Source organism: Narcine bancroftii, chromosome 6 (assembly GCF_036971445.1).
Source record: "Narcine bancroftii isolate sNarBan1 chromosome 6, sNarBan1.hap1, whole genome shotgun sequence".
NCBI lineage: Eukaryota > Metazoa > Chordata > Chondrichthyes > Torpediniformes > Narcinidae > Narcine > Narcine bancroftii.
The window spans coordinates 18,995,333-19,017,774 of record NC_091474.1 but is presented as its reverse complement, the minus strand read 5'-3'; the positions used below and the strand labels follow the sequence as shown (position 1 = coordinate 19,017,774).

General features: G+C 39.0%; 1 protein-coding gene across 7 annotated transcripts in view; it reads right to left on the bottom strand.

Moving 5' to 3' along the window:
- LOC138735781 (translocating chain-associated membrane protein 1-like 1) overlaps positions 1–22,442 on the bottom strand; it is a 54,530-nt gene that overhangs the window by 17,543 nt on the left and 14,545 nt on the right. For 5 of the 7 annotated variants that reach the window (XM_069884203.1, XM_069884209.1, XM_069884204.1 and 2 more), the window contains 4 exons: positions 15,433–15,496; positions 10,398–10,516; positions 640–756; positions 494–552 (listed from right to left, as the gene is read on the bottom strand). In XM_069884203.1, the coding sequence (XP_069740304.1) occupies positions 494–552; positions 640–756; positions 10,398–10,516; positions 15,433–15,496 (359 nt within the window). Of the gene's footprint in view, positions 1–493; positions 553–639; positions 757–10,397; positions 10,517–15,432; positions 15,497–15,816; positions 15,866–22,442 lie in introns of all 7 variants that reach the window. The other 2 variants (XM_069884206.1, XM_069884205.1) reach the window with 1 other exon arrangement.

Genomic DNA, 22,442 nt, shown 5'->3' with positions numbered 1-22,442 from the left:
ATATATAGAAGCAAATATTTTAACAATATGTTGCTTTTGTTAATAATTCAAAAAGGGATTAGAAACAGGTAATTGCTGATGAGGTTTTTTTAAATTTTAGAGCTTTGGCACAGTGCAGTCCATACCAGCACCCAAACCCCCGCCACCCAAATACACCCATATGACCAATTAACCAACTAACCCCATACGTCTTTGGAATATGGGAAGAAACCGGAGCATACAGTTGTTGCCTTTTGGCAAATACCAAGATATCATACAAGAAAATTACCTTGGACAATAATCCCTCAATGTTATGATGTAGATATGCTAAATGCAGACAACAGCAGAAAGCAACATCACACAATCATATGCATTTGATTCATATGACAAAATGCTTTCAAGTTCAATGTGGAGTAAATAATTCCTAATAACTATTCTGGTTTCAGATATACAACATACAATTCTTTTTCCAAAAAAACTTTTAACATTTGATAATTAGAAAAAACATGCTTACAACATGTGGAGATGTGGATATTTTTCCCATAAGAGAGTAGGATCTGTTGTAAACTTCTCCTGTTAAAATAAAAGAAAACCTTATATATTGCCATTTTATTTTATACAATTATCCAAGCAAACACTTGAATCAAAATATATACTTACTCCAGTCAATATGCTGCTTCCCCAGAGAAAAGAAAACAAATAGAAAAATGCAAGCTGGCCGGACTCATTAAATTTACTGTGCTTTGTTTTGGACAAATGCAGTCGTCTGTTTATTTTCTGAAAGAAGCGATAAAGAAAAAAAAAACTTAAAAGTTCTGCAAACTCAAGTTCACCTGCCCACCACTGAACGCAACTTTCAATACAACATGATGCCCCACACATGAGCTCAAAATTGAAAGGTAAATTCACAATATCTGCAATGTTTATCTCAACTAACATCAGATAATGCACTTACAGCAGACATGACAGAATCATACCATATATCCTCATGTAATAGTCAAGTTTTTTGGGTCAAATTTGGGGGGTGGGACCAAATTTTACATGGGTCATATTTTGACCACTGGAAGTACCTGTGTTGTTCAAGGTATCAGAAGCTTGGATGGCCAGGACTGGATGCTAAGTCCACTTTCAGGACATCATGAGATCAGATGAGCAGGCAACTGGGGCCTCGCAGAGAGTCTATGGCCAGGGTGTCAGGCATCAGAAGCTCTAATAGGTGGGCAGCCGGCCCCTAGGAGCCTCTGGCCAGGGCAAGGATCCGCGGTCAGGGAACTGAGAGATCACAACTTCAGACAGTGGGGGCAGCGGGAGCTAGAATGGGCTGCGACATCACAGGCACCAGACTTCACTCCATTGAGGACATCTACAGTAGGCGGTGTCTTAAAAAAAAAAGCAGCCTCCATCCTCAAAGACCCCCACCACCCAGGCCATGCCCTCTTCACTCTATTACCATCGGGGAAAGGTATAGGAGCCTAAAGACGATCACTCAGCTGCACAAGGACAGCCTCTTCCCCGCTGCCATCAGATTGCTGAATAATCAATGAACCAAAGAAACTGCTTTACTTTTCGTGCACTCCTATTTTTTTTTTAATTAAAATGTATGTTGTAAGATGGTTATAATATGAATGTTTACACTGATTCTGCTGCAAATTTCATGTCAAATTCTGATTCTGAATCGGAGATATCTTGAAACATCCTCACATCTGATATTATAGTGGAAAGGGAGTGGGAAAGAAACCTTTGATGAAATAGCTGATGATGCAGCTTGCACACTGCCTTGAAGAATACTGGTAGTGACATCTTGGTGTTGAGATAATCGACTTCCAACAACCATGATCATAATCTTTTTACACCGACTGACTTAAGTTTTATCAGGGTTCCTCTGCCAAAGTTGCCTCGACATCAAAAAGTTTTATTCTCAGTTTACTTTGCAAGTTCAGCACTTTGGTCCATACTTAGATAAGGTTTTGATCAGGTTTGGAGCTATGAATGACAAAACTCAAATTGTTCATGAATGCACAAATTATTCAAAAGCAACTGCTGTTTGACTGCAGTTTCAACAACACTTCTAAATCTTTTCCGATGATTGAAAGTGGATTGATGTCCCAAATGAATTGGTCCTATTTTTGCAAACAGGAAAGGTCTGGGCAATATCCATTTTGTGCACATCAGTGTTATAACTGTTACGAGAGTCTGATGAAAAGCATAGCTTGTTCTAGAGCACAAATCTGCCTTCTATAGTGAGAAATTAACTGGTCTCAAAACATTTGCAGTAGCCAGTGCTCTCAAATGCTTCCCAATCTCATGACTGCAAACCATATTAGACCAAAGCTGGTTTCTGCAATGACAGAAATCAAACAATGGGAACTTCCAGTGGAAAATGGCTGAAAACACTCAAGCCACACAAAAGTTTTACCAGGGGTGTAGTGCTGCCAGAGCAGTGCTCCAGCACCTCTGTAAGAAAAGGCAAAATAAACAAGTCGAGAATTTTAACTAGTACAGAATTTAACAGCAACCTCATATTAAATAAAGGAGATTTTATGGAAGCAGTTGTTGGGTTCAGATATGTGGAGAGAGGGTGGTGGTTGGCAGGGTAAAAATACCACTAATAACCAATCAGCACAAATGGATTCTCCTTCATTTTCCTGAAAAATTTGTCCTGAAACCCTTCCTCGTTGGGCTTGGGTACATGAATGAAGCCCTCAATAGCTGAAGGATACGTCACGTCGAGACCTGAAGCTGCTACAACAACTGGCTTCACCCTGATGGGTCGTCCCCACCGGGATGAGGTGGCGGGCTGGGGGGAGAGCCGGATGCTGATTGGGTGCCTGAGCAGTCAATCACATCAAGGCAGGGTTCACCTTATTCATGCTACTACGAGGTTACAGAAAAACAAACAAATTGGGAGGATTGTTCACTTTGTCTTGCAATATGGGTGGTATAAATCAAATTTGTGCAGGAATTATCCACTGGTATCCTGGTAGGATCCACCCACGTTGGTCAGAGTTGAAAGGGGCATAGTGAGGGCCATGGAAGGAGTTAGGCTGGCGGCTTCTCTGTTCTTGGCCTCAAGATGCTGAGAGCAAAAAGGTCGAAGCAGAAGTTCGACGACAGGGTTGATTGGAAAAAGCTGATAAAGAAGATGGCAAGGAAAGAGGCTCCCTGCATCCAGTGGCGGGTGCCGCGGACCTGGTCAACAAGCGTCCTCTTACACAGATGGTGACTTCTTTTTTCCCCAAGGGGAAAAATAACTCAACAGTCAAACAGGAAATAAACCATTTTGCTTTTAGTTTATGGTGTTTGATTTGTGGATGAAGTGGGGCAGGTGGGACATAGACAATCCCTCAGATCTTCATACCATTGTACCACCTCCTCTGGGTCCATCCTGCCTAAGTAATGGGACGTACTCAGACATTACAAGAGTCTAGTACGTTTGTCCAGCAGCCATGGTGCTGTGAATGTGACGGTCAAGGTCTGACTTGTGTTCCTGTAGGATTGTCCACACTCGAACACCATCTCCATGTGTTTGCCCGCGAGGAAGACTGTCAGGTCAACTAGGCCGGGAGGGTCTTGGTGCAGTTTGAGTACAGATTCTCTGCTAATGATGGGTGGTCCTCCCGTTATTTTCTCGTTCTCTTCCAGTCTGGGATTTATGATCCAAGGAAGTGGCCATTTGGTCGATTTGGGGGGAAATGTAAAAGTGGCCCACACGGTTCTTCTCCCAAGTCAGGTTTGGTAAGACTATACGAAAGCAAGAAAATCTGCAAATGCTGGAGTCGAGTGCAATACACAAAAGTGCTGGAGAAACTCAGAAGGTCACGCAGCATCCAGAAGTAGTAAAGTTTCAGAAATTTTCTAAAACAGGTACACTTAAAAAATGTGGGGGGGGGTGGGGGGGCACACAAGCAAGATGGATACAGATGGGAGAGTAGAAGAGAAAGAGGCTGATAAGTGACAGGAGAGGACTAAGGGTAGCTCTCTGATGGGAAAGGGAAGAAAGGAGATCAAGGCTTAGATGGAGAGAGATAATGTTAACTTTCGTAAACAAGCTGAGGAGTGTAACAAGAATAACATACAAGAGACTGATAGTGAATACAGTGAGTGACAAAAGCTGTGTTTCGCTTGCCTCTAGGTTATATTTTCTAACTGGGTCCAAATGTAGTTCTGAATGGTGCTTCGAAGTCATGCTTGTGTCCCTCTTCAAGCATTTGGACAGAAGAAATGTGGAAGAAAAAGGAAACTTATCCCTGGTTAGATTTCAAGGATAATAAATAGGTGCAAACATAAGCCATCTGACATTTTTCACTTCTAAGGATATGAATGGCAGATGTATCAAGTATCTTATTGTGGAGCCAATTGGAGAACACACTTGAAGTCTGTCAGAAAAAAATTGATGATCGCAAACTGTCAAAGGCTCACATTGCTGCTCTACGTGGCGATGCTCTTGGAAAATTGTGACACCATGAATGGTTCACATCTAAAGGCACCTTGTTCAAATTTTTCATTCTGCATATTATTTAGCTCAGAATGGCAGACCATACGTTGGCTTACTGGAACTTCAAAACAAAAATGTTATTGACATTGGAAATGGACTCCATTCCCAAACTAGTGCAACAGAAATAATCACATAGCCATTAATATGAAAAAGAAAATTTGCCAGCAAATATACATTTCTGTTCACATTGATAAATCAACAAACCTAAGCATCAAGACTACACTAATAGTTTATTTGAAATGTGAAAGCGATAAGGAAGGTGGTCCCCATTTTATGGCTTTAGACCTCATTGAACTGCCTGATCAGAACTGTCTCAATGACCATAGGTTTGATTACTCTCACTTGAAACAGAACCTTGTAGCATATGCTAGTGATGGAGCGAGTGAAATGCTTGGTGTCAAATATGGTGTTGCTACAATTCTCAAGGAATATTAACCTGAGGTGATAATTTGGCACTGTCTTAAATTACAGATTAGAACTTGCAGTGGGTGATTCAGTGAGAGAAGTTCATGGTATTAATAATTTTCAATCATTTATATACAAATTGTACTCTGTTTACAGTCGATCACCTCTAAATCAAAAGGAACCATCTAAATGTACCTCTCAACTAGAACAACAAATTTGCAAAATAGGCTGTGTTTTGGCACCAGGTGGGTCGGTAGCTCTTTTGGAACAGTTTCAGCAGTGCGGCAAAATTTTTCATTTTGAAAAAGCAATGAAGATGAAACAAAATCTGGGAGTGACAGAAGAACCTATGAAGGTCGGTTGAAAAGACTCTAGAACAGTTTCTATTGGACTTAGCTCAATGTTTAACACAATGCATGAACTTGGTTTACTGTCAGAGTGTTTCTGCAAACAGTGATCCAACTGAGCACGGACTAAAGAGCAACCTGGTACAAAAACTAAAAGCTCAAGAGGCCATTAAAAAGGGGAAATTTGGAGAAATTACCTCAACAAGCAACAACAATTATCTATAGTTTCTTACTAGTCATAAAACAATTTACAGCACCATGTGTTTATGACATCCTTGAAAGGTTCTCAAACTTCTGAACCTCAAAATATGTATAAATTCCTGCTAAATGAAATGCTTCCTTGATAAAGGCTACTGGCCTGTTGAAATACCACCTAATCCTGAAGAAGCTGCAATATAATCTCTCTATAAGAGGTTTAAGATTTCTTCTTCCTCTAATAAATGCCTCCAGAGATTGTGGAGGATCGTGGATGCTGCGTTACCCGAGATCTACGCCCATTACTTAGCTGTTCACAAGTTATTTCTATTAGTACTAAGTGAGAGAGTGGATTCAGTTATATGAATTTGATAACAACAACATGCTCAAGAATGCTCGTAAATCATGCTTCAGCACTTATGTTTGTTAAACTACATGGACCTCCTCTAGTTCAGTGCAATCCTGTGCTGTACGCCACCACAGACAGCAGATGACACCAGGACAGAAGTTGCTTTAGACCCCCAAAAACATTACGCCTGACCCTTTGTGGAAATTACTGTGAAGCTTCTCATTGGTGCATTTGGGAAGTTGGTGAATTAATTTTAAATTGGTAAAATGCATGATTACCGCACTTTACTTATTGAGTTATATTTTATGATCATTAGTGAGAGCAACCATGCAATACTTTGTCATATTACTAAATTAGGTATTAAATGTTTTACTGTACCAGTTACACAGTGAAATATAGTGATAGGCTATAATCTTGTAAACTAATCACTATATTTCTGTGGGGCCCTGAAATTCATATTTCTTTCATCTTGGTTTAGTGCTTGACATTAAAAGGCCTATTCATTCATTTCTCTCTTAAATTGGTGTACCTGCTCATTTCAGAGAGAGAATGAATCAAGGAAATGGCAGGCATTTTGTCAGTTCCAGCATCTAAAAAAATTAGCACAGCACCCCTGGGTTTGACGGCAATTCTGTTCAGCCCTCCAATCAAAGAGTGGAGTTCTTGACATTTCCTCCTCTCACTTTAATTGTCTGCCATATTCACAACTGAGAGCAGCAAAATGATAGAACTTTGATCAAAATAATTTTAGGCCTATTCCATTGGATGTTACATTTCCAAGCCTCTTGTATAATGCTGGCCATCACTCAGTGAGGCAGCCTTTTTCTGCATTCGATGGTGCACAGAGCCACATTGTTTCTTCTTCTTTGGCTTGGCTTCGCGGACGAAGATTTATGGAGGGGGTAAAAAGTCCATGTCAGCTGCAGGCTCGTTTGTGGCTGACAAGTCCGATGCGGGACAGGCAGACACGGTTGCAGCGGAAAATTGGTGGGTTGGGGTTGGGTGTTGGGTTTTTCCTCCTTTGCCTTTTGTCAGTGAGGTGGTAGGAATACTCGTAGAAACTTTATTTCATACTAGTTTATAATCAAACACAAATATGCAGAAAAACATGAAAGATCTTGATAAAAGTAGTAAATGCAGTAAAAAGCAATTGGGGAAATTATGTTTTAATTAGGAGCAATTTTGTTGATATTCACATTTTTATTTTCAGTTACTGATATAATGATCAATTATTTTTACTCTGGTAATAGCTTTTCAAGAATAAAATTTTCTTTAACTTGACATTTTAGTATTGGGACTGATATGCTAATTTTTAGTAATTGCACTACCTTGTGATTAATGTATTTCAAAGCTGTTTACAGTTAATTTATTTGATGAAGTAGAGGAAGAGGCTGAAAAGGCAGGTACTTTCTCCCTGGAGCATAGGGGGCCAAGGAGGAGACCTCAGACGTTTACAAAATCATGAAGGGCAAAGATCTGCACACCCCCCACCCCCCCAAAACCCCAAAAGGAGGCGAGACCAAAACTAAAGGGCATGGATTTAGAGGGGAAAGATTTCAAGGGGACCTGAATGACGCTTTATTCCACACGGAGGGTGGTAGGAATATGGAAAATGTGGCAGCAGTGGGAATAATTGCAAAGTTTAAAAGAGATATAGGGAGGTTTGTGGACAGGAAAGAGCCAAATAGGATTAGTTTTGATTACCAACATGGTTGGCAAGGACAGGTTGGGCTGAAGGGCTAGTTTCCATGCTCAGTGACATTACGATGATATTTAAACAGTGCATGGAAGTGTGCCATATGTAGTGAATATAGAATATTTGTATATGCATAAATCAGATATGCGCTTTGCAAATACAAGTATCAGATGCAAGAACATCCTTGTTTAACTGGTGTTCAACGGCACGCATACAAAAAAGGTCTCCAATGTCCCATTACTTGAAACAATGGAACAGTTGAAATTGAGAACATTTGTATCAAATGATCTAAGTGTACAAATATTGTATGTAGCAGTAAAAACCCTGTACTCTCAATGAACAGGCAAATAGTTTTAGAACTCCAAAAATGAAATCATGAATTGTGACCCTTAGTTTAATGTTATTCATGGATCTGTAACAAAGCAGGCAATTGATCAGCATCTAACAAAATCAAATATGAATTAAAGTCAATTTAGAAAGGGCCGCTTTAGGATTTAGCGATAGTTTTTGATCATTAATTTAATCAACAGCTGAAGTAAATGTGCTGGTCTCTATAAAAACTCCCCACATGGGCTCAATTCTTACCCACTATTGCCCCTACAAATACAATTCAATTTTATCATGATGCAATTTTTTTCTTTTGCCTTTGTGCCTGTTTAATTAATCAGGAATCATCCTTCTCTTGCTCTTCCCTTCACAATCCCAGTTCAGCTAATTTGAGCCACATTTCATTTTCACAATTCTCATGCTACTCACTCTCTCTTCCCTTGCCAGCCTTCCATTCTCATTGCAATTGGCGTGACAAATTTTCTCTGTTCATTTGCTCTAGGCTATCTCTGAACTTGAACTAGTCCATACCTGTCAACATCATTAAATGCATTGATAAAGCTGGCTTGATTGCTGCTTTGTGAATTAATCTCTATTTTGAAAGGCTGACTGCCAAGAATTATAATACTATTGCTACTCAAGTGGCCATGGTTCAACCACCAAACCATTGTTTCTTAGACTCCAATTTAAAACATTCTCTCACTGTATCCAAACTCAGTTCTTCCAGTGCTCCACTGGTCTTTCCCACTCCTTCCCAAAACAAGGGTTGTCAACAATCCTGTCATAAAGGGGATTTATCATGGCCCTAGAAATTTGAGCAACTAATTTTATTGTGATTAGATACAAATCTTCTCTTCCCCCAACAGATTATTCACGTGCCTGCCACATTGACCACCGCCAGTGGGCTGATAACGCCTCAAACCGTGCATCTTGGCGCCTCACAGTTTGGCGGGCAGCAGCCTCCTTTGAAGAAGACCGCAGAGCCCACCTCACTGACAAAAGGCAAAGGAGGAAAAACCCAACACCCAACCCCAACCAACCAATTTTCCCTTGCAACCGCTGCAATCGTGTCTGCCTGTCCCGCATCGGACTGGTCAGCCACAAACGAGCCTGCAGCTGACGTGGACTTTTTACCCCCTCCATAAATCTTCGTCCGCGAAGCCAAGCCAAAGAAAAAAAAGAAGAAATTTGAGCAACTAATTTTATTGTGATTAGATACAAATCTTCTCTTCCCCCAACAGATTATTCACTTTACCACACCTAGATTAATGAATCACCACTGAAGCACTTTAACCTCCTTACAGCTCCTTCCTGCAGGAGCTGTCCCATATTCAAGCCCAGATATTTGGGCACTCCTTAATTTTAAAATTATTGAGATATTCAAAATAAAAAGAAATCCTCAATGCCAGATGTCTGATCACGTGATATAATTTAAAAAAAGTTCTTCCAGTGGAGCAAGAAAGCAAATCTAAGAACATGCAAAGATTATCAGTGTCAAAAATATTCCTGTTTGACACAAACATTTAAAAATAGATGGATTAGCTTTCCACTGGGTGTTAGCTTGTGCACCAGAATGAAATGATCTCAAAAAAAATTAAAGTCAGGGTTTGATCAATTGGAATTAAACCCTGTTAGCTTTTCATTCATTTTTGTGATGAATTTGGATTAAATTTTAACCAGCAAATGAAACCGTGATCATAGCACATGTATACTGTCAGCACTAGAAGTTCCAACAGCTAACTGGATGCTTGAACTCATGCCAAAGTTCTGCCTCCAAGAGAAAGCTGAATTGTTGCATCAGAAAGCATTAACTATACTTTTCTAACTGATAAACCATGCATTGAGGAAGAATAGAAAGTTAACAATGAACATGCATGGTATTGGTCTAGTAAATGAAGAGGCAGCTGTATTTCAGCAAGACTTTGGCTATCCACTGCAGGTACAAGAAAGAACTAACCACTTTCCACATCTCCTGTCACTATCTTATTTCCCATGTCTAATTAATCTCTCAAATATTTACACTTCCAGTGGGTTGATCACCTACATTGGATAGAAGATGGGCGTATCCCAAGGAATCTTTTTGCATGAAGAGCTTGTGGATGCTTCAAGGCCGCTGAGCCAACCAAGGCTCAGGTTTAAAGATGTTTGCAAGAGGGACTTCAAAACTTTTAACATCAATATCGCAAAATAGGAAGATGTGGGAAGCCAGAGGCTGAAGAGAGGTGGCTAAGATAAAGAAAAGAGAACAGAACAGAGGAAAGCGGATCAGGTGTCAAGCATTAATACTGTGCGCCACATGGTCTTGAGAGATTCACACCTACAGCATCTGTAACAAATATCTGTTCTTTAAGATTTGGACTCTGTGCTTGCTCATTTGGAACTGCTTTTCCGCTTACACCATCTTTCAAGACTCAATTTCCATATTAATGACTGTTGCCACTTAAGGAATAATAACTACCAACTAGAATAAAGCATTCAAGATCTATGTTGGTGCCTCTTTGATAAAAGCAGTAAATATTTGATAGGCAGATAAATTTGAGTCACCAATATCAAATTGAAGCTGTAATCAAATATAAAAAAGGTACAGCTAAGGTTTTCACTTACATCCAAAATATACTCTTGTATCACAGCATGTAGAATGATTGCTATCAACATATAAAAGAATATGGTGGCCAAGTCTTTAAACCCATACACGTAGTAGCTGATAGAATCATTTCCCTCGTCTGTAAAAGAAAATAAAATGTTAAGCATTTTACTTCATCCAGCATAAAAGTAGGTTGTTCCAATGGTGCACTATTTCTTTGCAACATGATTCTATGCAAGTCCCTGCAACAGCACTATGTGGGTAAATCCCACATTGTTCCTACAGAGGTAATTCCTTATTTAGTTTATTCCCTTTTAATTGCAACTTTGAACTATCTTGAATTTTTATAGCATCTTTGATACACCGGTCAAACTTCATTACAGTTAGCTAAATATTTTTAAGCATAATAACTTTGCAGCTCCATCAAACTCTGGTTAGGTTGCACTTAAGAGTGTTGTGTGCAATTCCTGTCGCCCCATTGAAGGAATGAATTTTGAAAATGTTCAATGGGAGTTCATTGTTAAATACACAAGTTTACCTATCTCGGCTGCACCATTTCATCAGATGCAAGGATCGACAACGAGATAGACAACAGACTCGCCAAGGCAAATAGCGCCTTTGGAAGACTACACAAAAGAGTCTGGAAAAACAACCAACTGAAAAACCTCACAAAGATAAGCGTATACAGAGCCGTTGTCATACCCACACTCCTGTTCGGCTCCGAATCATGGGTCCTCTACCGGCACCACCTACGGCTCCTAGAACGCTTCCACCAGCGTTGTCTCCGCTCCATCCTCAACATCCATTGGAGCGCTTACATCCCTAACGTCGAAGTACTCGAGATGGCAGAGGTCGACAGCATCGAGTCCACGCTACTGAAGATCCAGCTCCGCTGGGTGGGTCACGTCTCCAGAGTGGAGGACCATCGCCTTCCCAAGATCGTGTTCTATGGCGAGCTCTCCACTGGCCACCGTGACAGAGGTGCACCAAAGAAAAGGTACAAGGACTGCCTAAAGAAATCTCTTGGTGCCTGCCACATTGACCACCGCCAGTGGGCTGATATCGCCTCAAACCGTGCATCTTGGCACCTCACAGTTCGGCGGGCAGCAAACTCCTTTGAAGAAGACCGCAGAGCACACCTCACTGACAAAAAGCAAAGGAGGAAAAACCCAACACCCAACCCCAACCAACCAATTTTCCCCTGCAACCGTGTCTGCCTGTCCCGCATCGGACTTGTCAGCCACAAACGAGCCTGCAGCTGACGTGGACATTTACCCCCTCCATAAATCTTCGTCCGCGAAGCCAAGCCAAAGAAAGAAGACACAAGTATAAGTGTACTTAATGTACAAGTGCATCAGAATTCTCAGTTGCTCCAGCCAGTTACACAACATACACCAACTTACAACAATAACATTTTAAATGATCACAAAAGCAAGACAGAAAAAGAGACAATAAATATCAAAGGATAGATAACAGTTACAGTTAGTGCAAGACATTTTAATAGGGCAGACATATCTTTTGGTGGTGTTGGGGTAGTTTATGGTTTAGGTTTGAGTAGTTCAGTGAGGTTCAAAAGCCTGTTAACTGTTGGATTAAAACATTTATTGAATGTCGAGTTGCTCAACAGGCTTCTGTAAGAAAATATTTATATTAGCGCAATGTTGTAACAATGCATGCGACTGGGCTTTGAATCCAGCACTGTCTATAAGGAATTTTCCCTGTGTCACCTCCAGGTGCTTTGGTTTCCTCCCACCACTCTAAACATGTTAGGGTTGTAGGTCAATTGGTTAGTATGGACTCATGGGCCGAAAGGACCCGTTACCATGCTGCACTATTTTTTTTTAATTCTTATTCTTTTGTTGCAAGTGGGATAGACTGAAATATGGCATCAATGCAAAATCTTTTAAAAAGAGTCATTATCCCACAAAAATAAAGCCTTTTTTTTCAATACCAAATGCAAATAACTGTCAGGCGACTGAATAGTTATGACCAAATAGGCAAAATTGCTCAACAGGTCCCACAGCATCCAGAGGAGTCAAAAATATATAATAAACATTTCCAGAGTCTTTCTCAGTCCAAAATATTTGTTATACATCTTTGCTTCCAATGGCCACTGAGGGACATGCTGAGCTTCTCCAGTACTTTTGTATATTTACGACAATCACAGCAGCAGCAGACTTTCTTGTTTCACTGCATAATAATTACACTGCCTGACAACTATTTTCCAAGAACAGCCATTCAGTCCATCATATTTTTGCTTGATCTTTGACAGGGGCTCCGAATCATGGGTCCTCTACCGGCATCACCTACGGCTCCTAGAACGCTTCCACCAGCGTTGTCTCTGCTCCATCCTCAACATTCATTGGAGCGACTTCATCCCTAACATCGAAGTACTCGAGATGGCAGAGGCCGACAGCATCGAATCCACGCTGTTGAAGATCCAACTGCACTGGGTAGGTCACATCTCCAGAATGGAGGACCATCGCATTCCCAAGATCGTGTTATATGGCGAGCTCTCCACTGGCCATCGTGTCAGAGATTCACCAAAGAAGAGGTACAAGGACTGCCTAAAGAAATCTCTTGGTGCCTGCCACATTGACCATCGCCAGTGGGCTGATATCGCCTAAAACCGTGCATCTTGGCGCCTCACAGTTCGGAGGGCAGCCACCTCCTTTGAAGAAGACCACAGAGCCCACCTCACTGACAAAAGACAAAGGAGGAAAAACCCAACACCCAACCAACAAATTTTCCCCTGCAACCATATCTGCCTGTCCCGCATCGGACTTGTCAGCCACAAACGAGCCTGCAGCTGACGTGGACATTTACCCCTCCATAAATCTTCGTCCGCAAAGCCAAGCCAAAGATGAAAAAAAGATATCCATTAAGACTGGTAATGATCTAGTGAAGGAAGAACAATTGGTAATTTAAGTATCAATGTATTCTAGGATACTGTTAAGTAAACCAAAGCAACTTTATATCTATGCCTTTGCATATTAATGAGCAAAAGCTAAATGATGCTATTTATTATAAATTCTTTGCCATCCTCATCAATTGCATTATAGCTACTTGGCATTTGAATATTTAATCAGTTCCCAGGGAAAAAAGTAGTTACTTTGTTTCACATCTGCTTCAACTTGAGAAATGTTTTGTTTCACACTGCTCTGAACTGGCACTACCATACTCGTGCTCAGTCGCCATGGCATTCCGCACTCGAATGCACTTTCTACCAAAACTATTCCCTGCTCAACAGACCCACTCACTTGCCCTTTTCACATTGGTTAATTGATAATATTGATGGTTCAAAATAGGATTTTTGCCATTAACACTGTTAACCAGTTCACTGCACCCTTTCACACTCACCACCCAGCATCCCAGAGCAAAGGGGCACGCATCCTCCAGTGGTGAGGTCCTGCACACCGCATGTCCCTTTCACACTGGCATAACCAGTATGCAGATTCAAAACAAATTGGTGATGATAATAAATCCTCCCTAGGTGCTTCATCCCTGGGTTGATCTGACACTTACATGCCGGTTCACAAGCATTCACACTGGCATGTTAGCTGGTAGATTGGGGGTTAATTACTGGGTTAGCATGCCAGTGTCAATGGAGTGACAGACTCACATGCCAGAGCATTTTAAAAGTCCACCAACAAAAATTTCCTCAGTGAAATCTACAATCCTTTTTACAAATAAAATGTTATTCTTATGTAACTAGAATATCTTGGTTCAGACTTGATGGGCTGTCCGATGATTCAAGGGCATTGAAATCAATACAAAATCCAATTGATTTCAACAATTTTGATGAATTTTTCTGTAAAAGTTAGCAAATTAAAAGATGCCTTAATAGTTTTGCTGTCATATGCTTGGCAACATGTCCGTGTTGCAACATTTTCCCCAAACTACGTCAACTTTTTTTTTCTAACCAGTTTATTCTACCAGATCGAATTAAGCTGTTTTTTTCCATGATCAACTTCCAACCCAGCTCCTGCCAACTTTGATCTCCATTTTCAAAACAGCCACACCATGCTGCAGAGGAATGATTCAAGAAAGCAAATGAGATACGAATGCTCTTGGTTCAAATATTGGCAATCTTACACTTTTATGAATGATTTGATGATCAAAATAATTTATTTTTAATTCTTAAACTTGGCTGTTTTCCTTCAACATACAAAGCTTTCTTCAGAGACTGTTGATTTTGATCATTCTCATTTTCAAACTATGTCAAGCTTATTATCTGGCCTCTCATTCAAATAGCTGGGCTATTTAACTGTGACATTATCTGTAAACGAAAGCAGCATTCCTATCTTTAATAATTACAGTTCTTCACTTCAAAAGAGATATAGATCTACACAAATTATGTTGTTTCATTTGACTTACTGTGAACATGCCACAGTATATTCACATAAAGGCTAAACAATATCCAAATTGAGAAATTCAAAACTTTTGGGTCACAATTTTCAATACTTACTGATATTTATATTGAAAAAAAATCTTAATACCACTCATGGGGATAAGAGAAGCAATCTAGACCTAGTTAAGTCAATAATTTTAAAAAAGCCCAAGAATACAAATAAAATATACTCAAATAAAGTTTAAAAAAAATAGTTGAGCCACTGAAAGCACAAATTTCAGGGAAAAAAAGTCATGTTAACATGGCAATACCATATTAACAAATTTTTAATAAAGATTTATCATTTTAATACAAATTAACATTATAGAGAATGCAAGTGGAAACAAGGTCACTCGTCATTGCATGCTTTCTCTCCAGTGATAGCTTGGCATTAATCTAACCTTGTCAGAATGGACCGACACACCAATTGCCCTCTCATGACCTTGCAGTTTACTATTTAATCCTATTGCTCAAGGAATTTATTTCAGTTAGCTTATTAATTTAACAAAAATTATTTATTTATTACCTGGTCATTTATTGTGATTTCTAACTATCTAATCAAATAAGCTGCAGCACAGATGCTAAATTTATAGATTTATGAATTCTCAAAGAAATCTGAAATACTTCATTTCCCCACCAAATTCAATATCCAACAATTTTCTTACCTACATCAGTATACGTCACATTGTACTGTACGGTTATGAACATGATGGCAAACTTGGCTGTGATCTGAAAACAAATACAAAATATTAATACTCATTTTTGATGCCTTTGAAACATTAAAGTTTCCTCAGTAAAATAATTCTTGCTCCAATATTTGCATTTCTATCTTAAATGTACACTGGAAAGAGTCTCTACAGAGCTTATTTGATGGGCAAATTAGAAAAGTGTCAAGAATAAAGGACACCAAAGAATTCATTATTTGGTGTTTCCTTCAAAGATGGTCATGAAATAGGTGAGTTAATAGAAAATGTAATCTCTTACAAAGGGTTAAAATGAAAAGAATTTTAAAATTAGTAAATAGTGTATACAGAATGTTCTGTATTTACCAGAATATCCCTTATGATTCAATCTTGACTTTGTCCCCTTTCTACACATCTACACCAAGCACAAAACAATGATATGGATATATGCAGGACATTTTTCCAATACTCAGGTGACGAGATATTGCTTTCATTTCACTAAACATCATTTTGTACAAGGTAAAAGGACTCTATTGTCAACTTCATGTATTTAATAGAAATGCTTTCTAAACAAGTTAAACCTATGGAAAAAGCAATGAATTGTTTAACTGCATCATTTTTGAGCAACATGTACAGTATATACTTGCAAACATCTGAACACAATGTATGTAACAAGTGCTTTGAGTTTGGCTTGCTTATCGTTGCAGGAGTGAATACAACTGGAATAGAAAGTAGAGGATGAGAAAGCCTAAATTAAAATGAGAGGCCAGTGGAAACTTCCCAAGGATAAACCTAACCAAATGCTTTTTGACTTTGGAAGATGTTGGCCAGGCTTAAATTTGTTGAAGAGGAGGATGAAAAGATCAACACTATGCTACATTGACAGAACATGGCAATGCTTGGAAGGAGAATACTGGAGAAAGTTTTAATAATGCCAGAGATAATGATCTCTTGCATTTATGGCTCTCCAGTAATATTAATAGATTAACAGTTTTCTACCAAAACAGTTCAAAATGCACATCTTGCTCTTAATTTGTGCATTTGAAACTGATAATAAATCTTTACCTTCTGATTTACACTTTGTATCCTAGTGTGACAACAGTTCAAAATAGCATTGAAAATTCAAACTAGTAAAAGCACAAATAGACCCAAAATGATGCAAGTTTTCTTTACAGTTGTCTTGAGGTTTTCTGATATGTGGAATCTCAGGAACATGGAGGTAATCACCCTCTCCACTGCTGTCCAATCAATACAGATAGATGCATGATCCCTTGGCCTCCCCTTCCTAAAATCCACAGTAAGTTCAAGTCTTGTTGATGCTGAGAGCAAGATTGTTGTTCTGGCACCACCCAACCTGTACTCTGATTTAATTTCCTGTTGTTCAGCCAACAATGGTGACTTTAGCAGATTTATCAACTGTGTGGGAGTTTTTCAAAACACTATTACTTTTCTTTTAAAAATCAGTATAGTCGTGAACAAATCATGAAATTTAGTGTTTTGCGGGAACATTATAGTAACATATTATAACCATCCTACGACATTACTATAAAAAAATAGAATAACAGTTACAGGGTACAAAAGTGAGGCAGTGTCTTTGGTTCATTGATTATTCAGGAATCTGATGGCAGTGGGGGAAGAAGCTGTCCTTGTGCTACTGAGTGCTCATCTTTAGGCTCCTGAATATTTTCCCCAATTGTAGTAGAGTGAAGGGAGCATGGCAGGGTGGTGGGGGGTCTTTGAGGATAGAGGGATTTTTTTTTCCAAGACTGCCTCATCTAGATGTCCTCGACGGAGTGAAGTCTGGTTCCTATGATGTCACAGGCCAAATTAAAAACCCTCTGGAGTTTATTCTTGTCCTGAGAGTTGGCGCCAGGCAGTGATGCAACCAGTCAAAATTCTCTCCATGGTACACCTTTAGAAGTTTACAAGAGTCTTCAGTGACATACGGAATTGCCTCAGCCACCTCACAAAATATAGCTGCTGGTGAGCCTTCTTTGTGATTGCATCAACATGGAGGCTCCAGGAGAGAGCATCAGAGATGTTAATGCCCAGGAATTTCAAGTTCTTGACCCTCTCCACCAATGAGCCCTCAATGAGGATTGGGTCATGTTTCCGACTTCCTCCTGAAGTCCACAATCATCTCCTTGGTTTTGCTGATGCTGAGCGCAAGATTTTGTCATTACATTATTCAATGAGCTGATCTATCTCCCTCCCTCCTCATTGCTGTTTGTGATTCTGCCAAAAACTGTAGTGTCATCGGCAAATTTGTAGATGGCATTGGAATGGTGCCTGGCCACACATCATGGATAGGCACAATAAACAGGAACCTTCTGAATATCAATTGTAATTTAATTAGTTCTCCAAATCTTTGGCACTCTCAAAGCTGATTTAACATCCCATTATGGCAAGCAATAATAGACAAAATTTTACCAACCATTGAAAAATCAAAATTAGGCTACCCCTTGAATTGTTACATTCATCTACAGCCCAACAAGCTTCCTGTCTTAGGGTGCCATTCCAAGAGCCAAAGGCCAATTTCATTCCCAACACAACGAGAAAAAAAAATACCAGTACAAGTGAATACCCTTGGAAGTGTGAGGGGTTCTGGGAAAGTGGAAATTTCAATGAATACATTGAAATATTTTCTTTGGAGAAAACAAAAATTTACATTTCATCTTAGCATTTTTAGACTGTCCAGATAAATCCTTTTAAAGCTCATGACCATTACAATGACATCTATTCTAATAATCCTCAAGATGGGCACAAGTGAAATGAATAACACAAGAGTTATCAGAACTTTCCACCCCCCCAAAACTAAAATCAGAAATATATAACATGTTAATGAAACATGAAATAAGGATATTTAAAACATAATCTTTACTTTCAATTGCCTAGATGAATTTATTAAATGTTAAAACCTTCCCCCTCCACCCACCCCCCAAAAGTGCTTTCCCCCTCCCCAAATGATGCAAAATTAAGCAATGCAAAAGTTTGCAAGAGATCAAGCCAAAATAACAAAGAAAGAAATTTCATCTGAATAATTTTGAGAACTAGGGATGCAAGGAGGGGCTAGTCAAAAGTTTTAATTTTGTGACAGATTATATTTTATATTGTATATAGATAGGTTTTAAAGGAGATAAATTGAGGGTTTTTTAAAGTTAGGTAACAAAAGGATATACACTTCACAACACATATCTCATTTAAAATGCCAGATCTCTGCTCAAGCCAGACAAACCAGGCTCCCAATAGAAACTGCTTTGCTGAAGGACTTCACAAGTAGGTGTTAATTGGACATGCTGTGGAGTAATGGATTACTGTTTTGAAAAGCAACAGTTGAACAAACTCTGAAGATTGGGTCCAGTGCCTCAGTCTGTCTGAATGCAGTTTGCCATTCTAAGAGGGTCATGTGGTTTTCTCAGAGAGCGCAAGAGAGAGAGAGAGAGAGAGAGATATCAGAACTACAGCAGCAGCTGGGATGTGGAACACGACAAGCTTGTGGAAAAAACCCATTATGAAAACAGGTTGAGTTCTTAGATCAGCCTGTTCAAAGCCCTTGTGATCCATACAAGAGGAGGCTGGCTGGCTGTATAATGTTTCAACTGAGCTAATGGAAACAGAAAGGAACTCTGTGGTGACCTGAAAGAAAGAGATTATCATCTGGAAAACCCTAATGGGGCAGGTTTCTTCAGCAAGACACTGAAGTGGCTGATCAGAAGGAATCCGTTTGTGTCCAACAAGAAACAAATCTCTCTCTGAAAACCAAGAAGAACCTTCCACACACACTACATACATGTGTGCTTGGAATTAAAAGGGGGTTAAGTTTTTAGTAATAAGTTAGAGTTTGATCCTGTTTTCATAATTAAATGCAACTTTTGTTTAAGTAACCATCTGTCTTGGTGAATTTCTATTGCTGCTGGGTACTGGGGTCCTCTGGGTCCATCACACCTTGTATTCACTAGGACTTTTAAATCCATCAGTAGAAAGTAGATATTATCAAAATTTGGTCATCTTTTATATAATGCATAATTTCTGAACTAATGGGACTTACAACTTCAGGTCAAAGTTTCGAGAATTGTAACTAAACTGGAAACATTTGCAAGCATTCTCACTCGCCTTCAAGTGCAGTTACTGCATGCACACCACCCTATTCCCCATATGCAAATATTCCATCATTTATCAGATGTTTCTAACTATTTGCAATACAAGACTTATCAAGTTGCTTTGTTACAATTCTTTGTTCACAAACCATTAGGGAAGAGATGTATTTAAACAGTTTAAAAATATGAATGTGATTCCATATGCAATCAAATCCTCAAATGAATTTCCTAAAACGGTTTATGTACAAATGCAGAAAAAGTTATTAGCTGCAGTGGTACAATTTCGATCTTACTTTAAAATTGATTCATATTCTATAGAAACCACAGGCTTAAATATTTGGCTCATCTTCCTAAATGCCCAATAGTTTTAATTCACCAATTAAAAATTCCCACTTCACACTTAGTTCTAAAAGCACAAGTATATTCAAATACTTTTTATTCTCATTATTTTAAGTCATCTGACTGTGAAAATGATAAACCATAAGAGTCAGGATTGGTCCTATACACCAACTTCATAGCATCGATGACTGAGTGGGAACTTTTTGGATTATATTTAGGACCGAGATGAGGAGGAATTTCTTGACCCAGAGAGTGGTGAATCTGTGGAATTCATTGCCACAGAAGGCAGTAGAGGCAGGTTCATTAAATATATTTAAGAGGGAATTAGATCTATTTCTTCAGTATAAGGGTACTAAAGGTTACGGAGAGAAGGTGGGGACGGGGTACTGAACTTTAAGATCAGCCATGATCTCGTTGAATGGCGGAGCAGGGTTGAATGACCTACTCCTGCTCTTATCTTCTATGTTTCTATGTTTTCTAGCTCAGAACAATCAACCCACCAAAGCATCTTACCATCTCTAGGAATTAATGTACATGGAATTCGTTAATCATGAACAAGTTAATTCAATGTTTGAATAATAATTTTTCGATTTTACTTGAATCAAAAAGTCAGTTGAATCTGCAAGATGTTGTGTCATGTTCCCCTTTCTAAAGGAAAATGGGAACTTAATGGAATTGCCAATGTTCAACCAAGTTGCTGAGGAATAAACGTTATTAACGTTCTAACTTTAATTTCCTGTTTAAATTTACGCAACATAAATGCCTTTTGTTTTGACCAGCAAAATACAATTAAGCCTCTCGAAATAGATTCACTCATGTTACAGATCAAGTACAGTTCTAATCAGCTAGGAACAATCTGAGCTGTTAACGTGTTTTGTACACAGTTAAGGGGTACATTCTACAAAATGTAGTATCCTTATGAATGCTTCTTTTTAAAGGCATCGGAAGAAATGGACAAATTTTAAACTGTGAACTGTTCTTTATTGCAACTACTCATAAAACAACATTGCATTGTCATTCACGCAATGAACAAAAGCTTTTTGTTTTAGGGCTTCAAATCTATCTTGATCATTTTGCACCATTCAACAACCACAGCTAAAATGGAACATGAAAGGAATTTAAAATCATAGATTTGGAAAGTCATAGCTCAAATGCTCCACTCTACATTTGAGGTTATTTATAACTACAGTTAACCCCCCGATATCCAGCACCCACAGGGATTGCTAGATTCTGGATAAGTGAGTTTTCTGGTTGCTTGAGACAACTCTTACAATACTTAACTAATACACCTCCAGGAATAAGCAGTTTAAAAGACAAAAATACTATACTTGCACTGAACAAACTTTATTTGCATGAATATATAAACCTTAAAGAATTTTACTTTATTTTCAGTCACATTCTTCCAAAAAAAACATTTGACTGTCACTGCATCTGCAGGTGTTCCTTCCCCTCCACGAAGCCAACCAAAAGACCAGCAACATTATAGGTAGTTAACCCCACCACCACCAAATTTGCAGATAAAGCCATACTAATAAAGACTCTTATTAAGCAGGGATAAAGACTAAGAGACACCCCAATGGCAAACATCTTTAACTAGCTCTTCATCATGGGTGACTCCATTTTATTCAAACACAACTTTATTTAAACAGCTGCTATGAGCAAAGCATGACCAAGCACTCCACTGGCTGAATATGTGCTTCCCATCTTCAGAGGTTTCTGCTACTACTTCAGAGAACATTTACTATTTTAAATTTTTTTTTACATTTTATTTGTTTTTTTTTATTTATTTTTTTCCACAGTTGCTTGAGGTTGCCAACTGCTTGAATTCCAGATAACAGGGGTTTTACTGTACAATATTCTGTTCTAAGGCCAGCGGAAAAAAGGTAATTATTATTTTTAATTATACTAAAATTAAAAGGCTTGAAATAAATGGATCTCAAAATTTTGACATTACAGGTGGCACACCCCTCCCAATGCATTGTAAAATTATTGCAGTGAAGAACTTGTGACGAGTGTGGAAAGAAGTTAGAGAGTCATGTGCCAAAACACAAACCAATATTGACTTGCCCTAATCAAACCCAGTCTTCCCAAGTGCAAATTAATCTCAGTTCAGAATCTTTTCCAAAAATCTTCCCCATAATTAGTGCAAGGATCACCAGCCATTAGTTCCCTGGTTTACTCCTGCTGCCATTCTTATCCCAAGGCACAACACATTATGCTATCTAACACTAATTTTATTTCTTTTATAATTTCTTGCATTCTTTAAGATCATCAGTTTAACTTCTTCAGGAGTTTGCAAAGGTTTGGTATGATATCAGAAACCCTGGTAAATTTCTATGTATATTTGATGGAAACTGTGCTGACCAGCTGCTTCAGTCTGATACGGGGACACCAATAACCATGAGCGTAAAGCCCCACAAAAGGTAGTGGACACAACCAGAACATCATGGGCAAAACCCTCCCCATTACAGAGAATATCTACAGGGAACACTACTGTCAGAGAGCAGCAGCGATCATCAAGGACCCACACCACCCAGCACATGATTGGTTCTCGCT